Source organism: Doryrhamphus excisus, linkage group LG7 (genome assembly GCF_037039965.1).
Source record: "Doryrhamphus excisus strain RoL-2023G ecotype Guam linkage group LG7, RoL_Dexc_Guam_v1.1, whole genome shotgun sequence".
In the NCBI taxonomy this organism is placed as follows: Eukaryota; Metazoa; Chordata; class Actinopteri; order Syngnathiformes; family Syngnathidae; genus Doryrhamphus; species Doryrhamphus excisus.
This window is the reverse complement of record NC_136363.1, coordinates 2,799,092-2,812,073: the sequence shown is the minus strand read 5'-3', so window position 1 is coordinate 2,812,073 and position 12,982 is coordinate 2,799,092. Positions and strand designations below refer to the sequence as shown.

Here is a 12,982-nt window from a genome sequence, read left to right as displayed (position 1 = left end):
TATTTTTATTTTTTAGTTGTTTTTATTTATACTCCGGTTTCCTCCCACATTCCAAACACATGCTATGTTAATTGGTAATGGTTTAATTTCATTTGAACATGCATCAGATTACAATTGAATGCATCCCATAATCAGTTCACAGTTCCACATGTCCAAAAGGAGTAGGAAGAAGCAGAGCTTATTAAATCCTACCCCTCCATCTGGTACTTTTACAATCAGTAATTGTTACATTTGTTCACTTCCTGCTTTTTTAATATAATTTAAGTGTTTTTTTTAACTTCATTTTATTAATTTTTATTCTTTTTTTTTTTAAATTAATTTTAATGTTTTTTAATTTTATTTAATATTTTTTAATTTAGTAAAAAAAAATATATATATATATATTTTAATTTTTTATCACGTACCAAAGTACAAGGTGAGTACAAGGTGGTAAGAGTCAATATAGTGATATATATATATAGCACATCAAGACTCTTCATCCTTGTATTTAGCAAACATCAACTGCTTGTATTGTTTCTTGAATTGGCTCATCGTTGTGCATTGTTTGAGGTCCTTACTCAATACATCCCATAGTTTGATTCCACACACTGAAATGCTATGGCTTTTTAACGTAGTCCTAGCATAGAAGTGTTTCAAATGTACTTCTTCCCTGAGATCATATTTCTGTTTTTGTTCATATAATGACTTTTTTCTCCAATGCCATTTTCTTTAGCCTTACTTTGACAATGGGTGTGATAAATTCCTCCAGGAACGTGTGCTTCAGCAGGGACGGCCAGTTGTGGTGAAAGAAGTTGATGAGTAGACCTTTAATATGAGAGCCGTCTTGATCCTAGGGTGCGAGGACAAAAAGGACAAATCAATATAACAGAAAATAAAAATAAAAGAACTAGCAACACGGTGGAACCTCGTTTTCGTATACGCTGCTTTTCTATGATAATCACTACCATGGAAATCTCAACATTTACTACTCTCTATTGGGTGTCTGGAATGGATTCATTGGATTCCCAACAGATTAACAGGAAAACGAGGTGATGAAACGCAACGAATCACAGTGCAGAGACTGCATCCATGAGGTACGTAGGTCACCTGATCGGTCATGATCATGATCTTGCCGTAGCGAAGGGTCCTCAAGGATTCTGGATCGTCATAACTCTTTTTGTACTGGAGGCCAACAATTTTGATGATGTTATTGATTTCCGCATTTTCCATGATCTGTGGGAACAACATGAGAATTTATTCAATCGCAGACATTTTTTTAAAATACATTTGGACATTCTAGATCAGGGGTGGGCAAACTACGGCCCGGGGGCCACATCCGGCCCGCCAAATGTTTGAATACGGCCCGCCCAATCTTTCCAAAGTATTTCATTTAAACTCAACATACAACCTGGCATCATGGCCTGAGCCAACCTTTTGATGGTTTTATCAATTTCGTTTTTTGACATGGTCTGTTGTTTACAAAGTGCTCCTGAAAAAAGGGACACAAGCACATAATAATAATTATAATAATTATTATTATTATTAGATTATTATAATGATTATTAGAACTATTATGATTATTATAATTATTATATTAATGCTAATTATTATATTAATTATATATAATATTATTGTTATATTTGCATATTTTACATAATAATAATATAATAATTATTATTTTAATTTTATTGTAATTATTATAATATTTTATTATTTTTTAAATATTTAAATATAAATATAAAATAATAAATAATAATAGCAGATTGCATGACAATTTTACAGATACAATAATACCAGGTGGACTGTTACGTGTAAAATATATAGTGTGCCCCCCCCCGTAAATTTTGTCATATCAATGCGGCCCGCGAGTCAAAAAGTTTGCCCACCCCTGTTCTAGATGAATTTGACTGATAACAAACATAACACCATGACCCATTCATAATTTTCACATTTGGGCCAGAACTGGGCGGCACGGTGGTCGAGCGGTTAGCACGCAGACCTCACAGCTAAGAGATCAGGGTTCAATCCCACCCTCACCCTCGTTTGCATGTTCTCCCCGTGCATGCGTGGGTTTTCTCCGTTTTTTTCCTCCTACATTCCAAAAACATGCTAGGTTAATTAGCGACTCCAAATTGTCCATAGGTATGAATGTGAGTGTGAATGGTTGTTTGTCTATATGTGCCCTGTGATTGGCTGGCTACCAGTCCAGGGTGTACCCCGCCTCTTGCCCAAAGACAGCTGGGATTGGCTCCAGCACCCCCGTGACCCTCGTGAGGGAAAAGCGGTAGAAAATGAATGAATAAAAAGTTTTCTGTGCGGGTTATTGTGTGTAGCTGCTCTATAGGAGTCCACAAGTCAATACAAAAGGGTAAAAAATTTGCATAATAGGCCCCCTTTCATACATTGCTGAAACGTGAGGATAAGGGGTAGAAAATGAATGAATAATAACAATAATAATAATAATAATAAGTGCTCTGAGAACATTTTGTAGACTTTCAAGTGGGCCCTGAGCTGGTACAGTTTGGGAACCCCTGCCTTAGTATACTATATATAAAACATTAAGAGTACTTTTGCATACCTGTTTATGCGTTGCTTCCCGCACATTGAGGATCTTTCCTCTCAGTGGGAATACTCCATAGCGGTCACGCCCAATCACTCCAAGTCCAGACACCGCTAGAGACTTTGCCGAATCCCCCTCCGTGAGGATGAGAGTGCACTCAGAGGAGTGTTTGCCACCTTTGACATTGACAGGAAAAATATGTTATGATAAAATAAATGTCCGGTCGGGTCGAGACCAAATTCATTAAAATTGTGACTCAAGTCTGCAGTCCACGCCTCTAGTGGACATGGCCTAAGAGCCACACACATGGTTAAAATAATGCAAACACACCAGCATCGTTAGCGTCATCTAGCTTGGGGATGCCTTTGATTTTGCTGTGCTTCACTGACGAACACTTCTTATTCAGCTGTGTCTGAGCTTTGAACTTCACCCAGTTCAGGATGCTCTCAACAATTCCACAATTGGTTGCCTGTGGATGAGAGAAGAATTACACATTTTTCATGACACTGCGGTAAGCATATGAAAAAAAAAAAAGAGTCCTTACAGCCTTGACGAATTTGTCAGAAAGAAGACATTTGGAACCAAAGCTTTTTGTCTGGAGAGTCATGTTCTCTTTCGTCTGGGAGTCGAAGCTTGGATTCTCAATCAGTGCGTTGACGAAAACCCAAATATGGTTCTTAACCTGCGGCGTTCGTGACAGTAAGACACAAACGGTGAGCGATATTGACATACTGTAAAGTCGTATACGCAAATTTGAAATGGGCAGAACTCTACTCTTCCCTACCTGGAAAGGTTTGACCGACACGCCTGCCTTGTTTTTCTTCTTCACCACTTCAATAAGTTTGGACACGATTTGATCCACCACGTAGTCCGTGTGCCTGCCACCCTGAAACATAACCTTTGGGTTAGCGACCGTAGTAAAGGTCCATAAAAAATGGATGGATGGATGAAACATTTTCTACTTAAATTAAATTTCTTTGGTAATTTTTTACATTTGTGTAGTTCTTTTTCTTGTAATGCAATGCTATGACTTTATTGCTAGAATATTTTCACTTTATGCTTATAATATTATAATATATAATAAAATAAAATAAATAAAGAAAATAAATATTTATTTAAAAAATAAAATAATATTATTATATTATAATATATTATTATATTATAATATAATATTATTGTATTTTTATTTATTTTATTTGTTTATTATTTTATTTTTATAATATTATATTATATTATAATATTATTTTATTTTTAAAATAAATAATTTATAATATTATATTATATTATAATATTATTTTATTTTTAAAATAAATAATTTATAATATTAATAATATATAATATTATTATAATATTATAATATTATAAGCATAAAGTGAAAAATAAAATAATAATATTATAATATAATATTATTTTATTTTTTAAATATTTTATTTTATTTCTTAGTATTCATTATTATGTATTTATTTTATTATAATATTATAAGCATAAAGTGAAAAATAAAATAAATTATTAATTATAATACTTATTATAATTATACATTATTAATTAATTAATGATACATTATGATAATATTATATTATAATATTATATTATTTTATTTTTTTAAACATATATTTTTATTTTATTTCTTAGTAATAAATAATAATCTGGAATAATATGGAAGCATATATTCTAATATTATATTATAATTATAATATATTCTAATATTATATTATAATATTATTTTCACAATCCCATTTCCCCAAATTATTTCCGTTGTTTCTCATAACATTACAACATTCAAAAATAAGATCTTTTTTCGTCACCATTTCAACGGATTGTGATTAATCATGATTAATTACAGAGTAGACATGTGACTAACTAACCTTGGTAGTGGCGATGCTGTTGACAAAGCTGATTTGTTGGAATCCTTTCTCGCTCATTGTGAGACAAACCTCCCATCGTTCGTTGACATTTTCGTGCACCACCTTCAGGGCGACACCCGTCTCGTCCAGTTTGTCTTTCACGTACAGGTCCACGTAGCTGCGGAAGCCGTTCACCTTGAGTGAAAAGAGTTAAGTGTCAGACATGTCATACAATCACGTCTTCATTGGCGGTAAAAATAACCTTAAATGTTCATGTATCCCTTTCATTCATTCAAACTATAATTGTAAAACTATTAAAAGGTGTTGTATCGCCGTTTATTTTGTAACGCCCACTTTTATTCGTGCCTTTATTTTGAAGTGCACTTTGCAGGAAAGAGCCTGGCGGCCATTTTCAAATCAGTCTCTTGGTCACGTTTCTGTTCAAAGCTGCACATTTCCAGCTGTTAAAAGCTTTGTGTTGTTTGCGCCTTTAAAGGCATCGTTTGGAAGCATTTTTATTTTTATTTTATTCTCCCGCTCCATCGCGGTTCACGTTTTCCGTACTCCCTCTTTCGTAGATTTCAAGTGAAATTTTAGTGCTTTTTAAAAAAAAAAAATAATTACAGTATGTTAACACTGTTACAGGCCACACCTGGCCCTTTAAGAGGAATTGCATTGTGGGAAGTTCAATGTTATAATCTCCTGTGTCCTGATTGGCTGGACACTATCCCCTGTTGTGGCAGAAGAAATCATCCACCGCACAACAAGACCGACAAAGGAAGGCAGAAGCACCACAACCGAAGAAATGAATCCTGAACTCATGGAGGAGGACGACAAGGACACAAAAACGCCACAGCTGAACGGCGAAGAACGACACCCAGAGGAACGAAAATTAGCAGGTTGGTTACATTGCAATTCAAATGAACTTTGAACTCTTGAGAGTGTTTGAACAAGAAAGAAATGTCTGAGAAAGGGTATGTATATATATATATATATATATATATATATATATATATATATATATATATATATATACAATAACTGTACAAACATTTTTTTTACATATAACAGATATATTTCTAAATGATCTGCCCATATCAATAAAGTATAATAACATGAATAATACTAATAACAATAATAATAGAAATAGGGGCTACACGACGGTCGAGTGGTTAGCGCACAGACCTCACAGCTAGGAGACCAGGGTTCAATTGCACCCTCGCCCATCTGGTGCCTCTCTCCACCAAAGGGACCCAGAGCCCAGAGGGAGGCTGATATCATTGCAGTGCCCTGGCAGCCACAACCAATGAAATGCTTTGCTGGGATGAAATGCATGATAGAAAAAAGTTGAGAAAAAACTAGTGTTGAGTGGGCTGCATGGCGGTTTAGTGGTTAGCGCGCAGAACCGAGTTCAATCCCACCCTCGGCACATCTCTGTGTGTAGTTTGCATGTTCTCCCCGTGCATGCGTGGGTTTTTTCCAGGTACTCCGGTTTCCTCCCACATTCCAAAAACATGCTAGGTTAATTGGCCACTCCAAATTGTCCATAGGTATGAATGTGAGTGTGAATGGTTGTTTGTCTATATGTGCCCTGTGATTGGCTGGCCACCAGTCCAGGGTGTACCCCGCCTCTCGCCCCAAAGACAGCTGGGATAGGCTCCAGCACCCCAGCGACCCTCGTGAGGAAAAAGCGGTAAAAAATGAATGAATGAATGAATTATTATTATTAACGACCAATTGACCGAAATGAACGGATCTTTTTACTGAATGAAGCGGAATGATCCTGTTCACTGAAATGAACGATTTTGCCCATCACTAATTCTGAGTGAAGGCTCATCGACATGCAGTTCTTCATTCATTCATTCATTTTCTACCGCTTATCCTCACAAAGGGTCGTGGGGGTGCTGGAGCCTATCCTAGATGTCTTTGGGTTCTTGTGTCGACTTATTTTTTGTGTCGATGTCATCGATGACCGCTCCTCCCCTGAATAGAACACTATAATAGAACGCCCTGTCCATGACTTGACACACTTTAAAGCATCACTACTCTTCTGCATAAAAGCCTCCAATACTAGAAACCAATGCTGATATGGGTTTATACATCCATTTCATCTATACTGTGATGAATAAAACAAACAATACTAATACTTACAGGTAATTTTTTCCCGTTCAAAGTGACCTTGACGCCTTTGCAGGATCCAGCCACGTCGTACGCTCTGCGGGTAAGAAGCGCCACGGTGTCCTTATCCAGTTTCTCCATCTTAAACTTGGACAAGTCTGGCTGGAAGGTGACGCAGGTGAAATCGTCTCCGTCAAAGAACTTGATCTTGGGTTCTGAGGTCTTGCTCATGTTGTTCTGCCACGTCTTTGGTACAACACATGGAAACAAAATATCATCATTTCTAAGAGCTTCGGGTGCTGATGCTACGCCGCATCCGGTCGACTAAGGATCGACCGATACATATTTGCGTTCTTTACTTGAATCGGTATCGCCCGATACGCGTGTGTGGGTTCGCCGATGTATTTTTCTGCCGCATGATTTACAGACAGGCATCCGCCGGGCAGCTTTGTGTTGCAAAGCGGGTCAAAAATGACCCGGTCAGGTTGTTTTCTTGAAATATCTTTGTAATGAAAAATTGTTATCATTTCATATTCCAGGTATTCCTCAAAAAACATGTCTTTGCTATCATATCACATTTTTAACTTACCTTTTATAGATATTAAGAATTTTTTTGTTTTTGTGTTACTACCCCAACCTTCCATAAGTGGGTCAAAAATTACCCGGTCAGGTTGTTTTCTTGAAATATCTTCATAATGAAAATTTTTTTATCATTTCATATTCCAGGTATTCCTCAAAAAACATGTTTTTGCTGTCATATCACATTTTTAACTTACCTTTTATAAATTTTAAGAAATTTTAGTTTTTGTGTTACTACCCCAACCTTCCATAAGTGGGGTCAAAAATGACCCGGTCAGGTTGTTTTCTTGAAATATCTTCATAATGAAAATTTTTTATCATTTCATATTCCAGGTATTCCTCAAAAATCATATTTTTGATATCATGCCGTTCATATTTTTAACTTATCTTTTATATATTTTAAGAAATTTTAGTTTTTGTGTTTACTACCCCAACCTTCCATAGGTGGGTCAAAAATGACCCGGTCAGGTTGTTTTTTTGAAATATCTTCGTAATGAAATTTTTTTTATAATTTCATATTCCAGGTATTCCTCAAAAAACATGTTTTTGCTGTAATATCACATTTTTAACTTACCTTTTATACATTTTAAGAAATTTTAGTTTTTGTGTTACTACCCCAACCTTCCATAAGTGGGGTCAAAAATGACCCGGTCAGGTTGTTTTCTTGAAATATCTTCATAATGAAAATTTTTTATCATTTCATATTCCAGGTATTCCTCAAAAATCATATTTTTGATATCATGCTGTTCATATTTTTAACTTATCTTTTATATATTTTAAGAAATTTTAGTTTTTGTGTTTACTACCCCAACCTTCCATAAGTGGGTCAAAAATGACCCGGTCAGGTTGTTTTCTTGAAATATCTTTGTAATGAAAATTTTTTTATAATTTCATATTCCAGGTATTCCTCAAAAAACATGTTTTTGCTGTCATATCACATTTTAACTTACCTTTTATAGATTTTAAGATTTTTTTTTTTTGTGTGTTACTACCCCAACCTTCCATAAGTGGGTCAAAAATGACCCGGTCAGGTTGTTTTCTTGAAATATCTTCATAATGAAAAATTATCATTTCATATGCCAGGTATTCCTCAAAAATCATATTTTTGATATCATGCTGTTTACATTTTTAACTTACTTTTATGCAACACACAATGGATCCTCACATTTTCTATTGTTGTACGGGGTCATTTTCTTTTTCAAAGACGTAAAAAAGTGAAAAATGAAGATGTTTCTAACATGAAATCATTCTTGTGTGGTCCTAAATATAATACTAAATATCATACAAGTGATTATTCCTAACCAAAATGGCAAAATTGGCATAAAAACGCATTGATTCTAGTATGGGTCATTTTTGACCCACTTATGGAAGAGTGTGGGGTCCAGTCGCTCGTGCATCTTAAGGGTTAAACTTGACACCTATAATATTTGTTATCATTTTTTTCATGTAAATTGAGGGATCAAAAGCAGTATCGGCCACTAATATCGGCCTAAGCAAAATCGGTATGGGCCTGAAAAAAACGGTCGATCCCCGACTGTCGACCATAAAAAGCATGTTCACAATCATCTAGGGATCAAATACTTGTTTCCCCCAACTTCTCACCTGTTTGAAACTGTGCCTGTACTCCTTGCAGGCCGTTTCCACGGTGAACTTGGTGCTGAAGATGTTGCAAAGCTTGGCGCCGTATCCGTTCCTCCCACCTGGTAAAAAAAAAAAAAAAAAAAAAAGCAGCACACGTTCATCAGCTTTGCAAACAGACAAGCATCACCCATCTCCCATTTCCTCTTCTCACCTGTCACCTTCTTCTCATCGTCGTCGTAGTTGCTGGAGGTGAGCAAGTGGCCGAAAATGAGAGCCGGAACGTACATTTTCTCATCCTTGTGCTCCACTACTGGGATTCCTTTACCGTTGTTCCACACAGTGATGGTGTTGGACTCGCTGGTGGGAGGTGGATTACAGCACTGAATTAGCCGATAAAATAAGTATACACCAAATAGTATACACCAAATACAGCAAAGTCTCGTTATATCAATATTCTCGGGAGTCGGGAAAAATATCGATATAACCGGACTATCGATATATCCGATCCTGCGCCGAACTGCATTAAAAGTGGGCAATAATGCACTCGACATTGTTCTATACACACGAGAGAAACCACGAACGCCAGCATGTACATATGAAAAACTGATTATTGCAGGCGATAAAAAGATATCTGAATACAACACAATTAAATACATGTATTTGTACGCTTGTGTCTTCGTTGGAATAGGTGTGTATGCTATGTCAGTTGGTTCTTCATCCTCATCATCCTCTTCATGAAAACACTAAGTCTATTCACTGAATCTTCCCTCTAAATTATACAAATATTTACTCCTTTACTTCAAAAGATTGTTTAATACTTACCTCATATTAATTACCTGTAGTCCTCTAATTACCGTCCGTCAGTGGAAAAGCCGAAACGGTGTTAGTCGAAAATCAAACAATACGCCGTTTACAGATTTCGCTAATGGTGGTATTGAAATCCTTGAGCAAATATTGATTCAGCTTTAAGCTGCTTTTGTATCGATATAAGCAGACCAAATTGGCTGGCGGGAGATGAAAAGGGCATCGTAGTAACCGGATTATCGTAATAACCGGGTATCGTACTAACACCGAAACGGTGTTAGTCGAAATCAAACAATACGCCGTTTACAGATTTCGCTAATGGTGGTATTGAAATCCTTGAGCAAATATTGATTCAGCTTTAAGCTGCTTTTGTATCGATATAAGCAGACCAAATTGGCTGGCGGGAGATGAAAAGGGCATCGTAGTAACCGGATTATCGTAATAACCGGGTATCGTACAAACCGGAACTAATTATATCATAAAAGACTAGAAATTTGCCGGGAAATGAAAATAGTATCGTAATAAGCAGTACTATCGATATAACCGATATCGATATAACAAGACTTTACTGTAGTGTATAGTAGTATACACTATGAATGAAGTAATGAAGTGTGAAGGTGCAGAAATCAGTGCTGTACTGAGTATGCGGTGTGTACTTACGGGTCGATGGTGATCTTAATGGCGTTCATGTTTTTGTCTCTCTGTTTGTTATCAGCTGCATTAACTGCAAAGAAAGTGTCAGAATTGAAACAGGCTCCGCACTGATACACACGCATGCATGAGAAATATGGGAATAGGGTTGTATGGTGCTCTTATGAGTCGCTTACATGAATGCTATTATACAATCATTTCAGCATGACAGCATTGGCTAATGGCTACCGTATGCAAGACACGACAAAGACAACAAATCCCAGTTGAGTAATCATGATTTTTATTTAAAAAAAAAAAAGAGTTGACTCACCAAGAATTTCATCAAATATTTTATAAAGTCCAGGAACATAGGTGATTTCCCTTTGGTTCATTCCAACCTCTTCATCAAAAACCCACATAAGCTGGAGAGAAAGAGACAGTTATTATGTACTTATAGAACATACAAGGGCATTTCCGATTACCAATATTGCTGATATCAGCACGGAATGTTAGAAAAAAGACTTAAGCAAGGGATTATTACTGCAACATAGAACAATAATCAGTAACAGTAGGCATGAATAACTGACACATTTACTTCTTTAAGCATTTAGGGTATCTAAATGGGTATTTATCCACAACATAGTGGTAGCTAGCTAATACATAGGTAATGGTTTTATTTCATTTGAACATGCATCAGATTACAATTGAATGCATCCCATAATCAGTTCACAGTTCCACATGTCCAAAAGGAGTAGGAAGAAGCAAAGCTTATTAAATCCTACCCCCTCCATCTGGTACTTTTACAATCAGTAACTGTTACATTTGTTCACTTCCTGCTTTCCTAATATAGTTTAAGTTAGGTTTTTTTTTTGTTTAGCTTTTTTTGTTTAATTAAAAAAAAAATTTAAATTGTATTTTTACGACTATTTTTATTTTTATTAATTTTTATTGGTACCCCAGTTTCCTCCCACATTCCAAAAACATGCTATGTTAATTGGTAATGGTTTAATTTCATTTGAACATGCATCAGATTACAATTGAATGCATCCCATAATCAGTTCACAGTTCCACATGTCCGAAAGGAGTAGGAAGAAGCAAAGCTTATTAAATCCTACCCCTCCATCTGGTACTTTTACAATCACTAACTGTTACATTTGTTCACTTCCTGCTTTCCTGATATAGTTTAAGTTGGGTTTTTTTGTTTTGTTTTTGTTTAATTTTTTTGTAATTTTTAAGTTTTATTTTTACTGCTATTTTTTTATTTTTATAAATTTTTATTTGTACCCCAGTTTCCTCCCACATTCTAAAAACATGCTATGTTAATTGGTAATGGTTTAATTTCATTTGAACATGCATCAGATTACAATTGAATGCATCCCATAATCAGTTCACAGTTCCACATGTCCGAAAAGAGTAGGAAGAAGCAAAGCTTATTAAATCCTACCCCTCCATCTGGTACTTTTACAGTCAGTAACTGTTACATTTGTTCACTTCCTGCTTTCCTATTATAGTTTAAGTTGAGTATATTTTTTTGTTTTTTGGTTTAATTTTTCAATCTTTACATTTTTTCTTTTTCTTTTCTGTAATTTTTATACTTTTATATTTTATTTTTACTATTATTTTTATTTTCATTTGTACTCCGGTTTCCTCCCAAATTCCAAAAACATGCTAGGTTAATTGGTAATGGTTTTATTTCATTTGAACATGCATCGGACTTAATAGTTTAAGTTGTTTTTAGTTTTAGGTTGGTTTTTTTTTTGGTCACATACCAAAGTACTCAAGTTCACCTGTCAATTGAAAATAATTGATTAATATGGATTATTTTCCACACCCTTACTCAATAAGCATTGACTGTCGGGTCGAATCTGCCGCTGAATGAGATGCTATCATGTAGCTATGCTGACTTCTTTTGTATATTACTATCCAACAGGCTAGGTACATAGCCCCTTAGCATCACTGATTGCTCACGTGGCGTCAAATAATCACGTTGTCGTACCTGCGTGAGGGGCTCCACGGAGCCAATGTACGTGTCAGGACGCAGGAGAATGTGTTCTAGCTGGGTCTTCTTCTGGTACACTCGCTCCACGGACAACTTGGAGCTCACCTTGTCTTTCTTGAGACCCTCCAATTTACCGGCATCACCCCTCCCGTTTGCTGCCTCCTGCTGGGCAACAAGTATATGACTTACGAGTGGTTGGTACACATTTAGTACGTTTACTAGTAGTTAGTACATATTTACAAAGCAGAGTGGGAGTCTGGTGCTTGTGTGTCTCACAGAACATTGCAGTAACTACCGACCAGTGTAATGCGTCTTTTGAATGCCTTATATTTATATTTTACTTCATCTCACCATTTTCATGCTTGGTTTAAGTAAAAAAAATATTTTAAATTTGTTTAAATACGCCTGTTTTGTGATTAATAATAGACCATATTAACCCTAAAAAACAGTATAATTTATTTTTTTTTGGGGGGGGGGGGAATGGAAGTGGCAAGGGACTACAGTAGTAATTTTTTTACACATTTACAAACAAATTTTAGTAGATATGTAACATGTATAACCACAATATTACTTTGGAGTAGTAATTATTATTATGTGTAATAATTATATCTCACCATTTTCATGCTTGATTTAAGTAAAAAAAACTATTTTAAATTTGTTTTATTTTCAATATGCTTGTTTTGTGATTAATAATAGACCATATTCAACCCTAAAAAACAGTATAATTAATTAATTTTTGGGGAAAAAAAAAACTGGAAGTGGCAAGGGACTACTGTAGTAATTTTTTCACACATTTACAAACAAATTTTAGTAGATATGTAACATATATAACCACAATATTACTTAGTCGGTTTAGTGGTAGTTATTACACATTTACCTTGCACCTTC

General features: G+C 35.4%; 1 protein-coding gene across 3 annotated transcripts in view; it reads right to left on the bottom strand.

Moving 5' to 3' along the window:
- Positions 1-12,982, bottom strand: part of top2b (DNA topoisomerase II beta) — a 39,504-nt gene that overhangs the window by 25,103 nt on the left and 1,419 nt on the right. For 2 of the 3 annotated variants that reach the window (XM_058047057.2, XM_058047059.2), the window contains exons 2-14: positions 12,092-12,259; positions 10,427-10,517; positions 10,126-10,189; positions 8,873-9,018; positions 8,683-8,780; positions 6,535-6,747; positions 4,405-4,578; positions 3,324-3,425; positions 3,084-3,221; positions 2,870-3,008; positions 2,558-2,715; positions 1,087-1,212; positions 719-829 (exon numbers count right to left, since the gene is read on the bottom strand). In XM_058047057.2, the coding sequence (XP_057903040.2) occupies positions 719-829; positions 1,087-1,212; positions 2,558-2,715; positions 2,870-3,008; positions 3,084-3,221; positions 3,324-3,425; positions 4,405-4,578; positions 6,535-6,747; positions 8,683-8,780; positions 8,873-9,018; positions 10,126-10,189; positions 10,427-10,517; positions 12,092-12,259 (1,728 nt within the window). The remainder of the gene's footprint in view (positions 1-718; positions 830-1,086; positions 1,213-2,557; positions 2,716-2,869; positions 3,009-3,083; positions 3,222-3,323; positions 3,426-4,404; positions 4,579-6,534; positions 6,748-8,682; positions 8,781-8,872; positions 9,019-10,125; positions 10,190-10,426; positions 10,518-12,091; positions 12,260-12,982) is intronic. The other variant, XM_058047058.2, reaches the window with a different exon arrangement.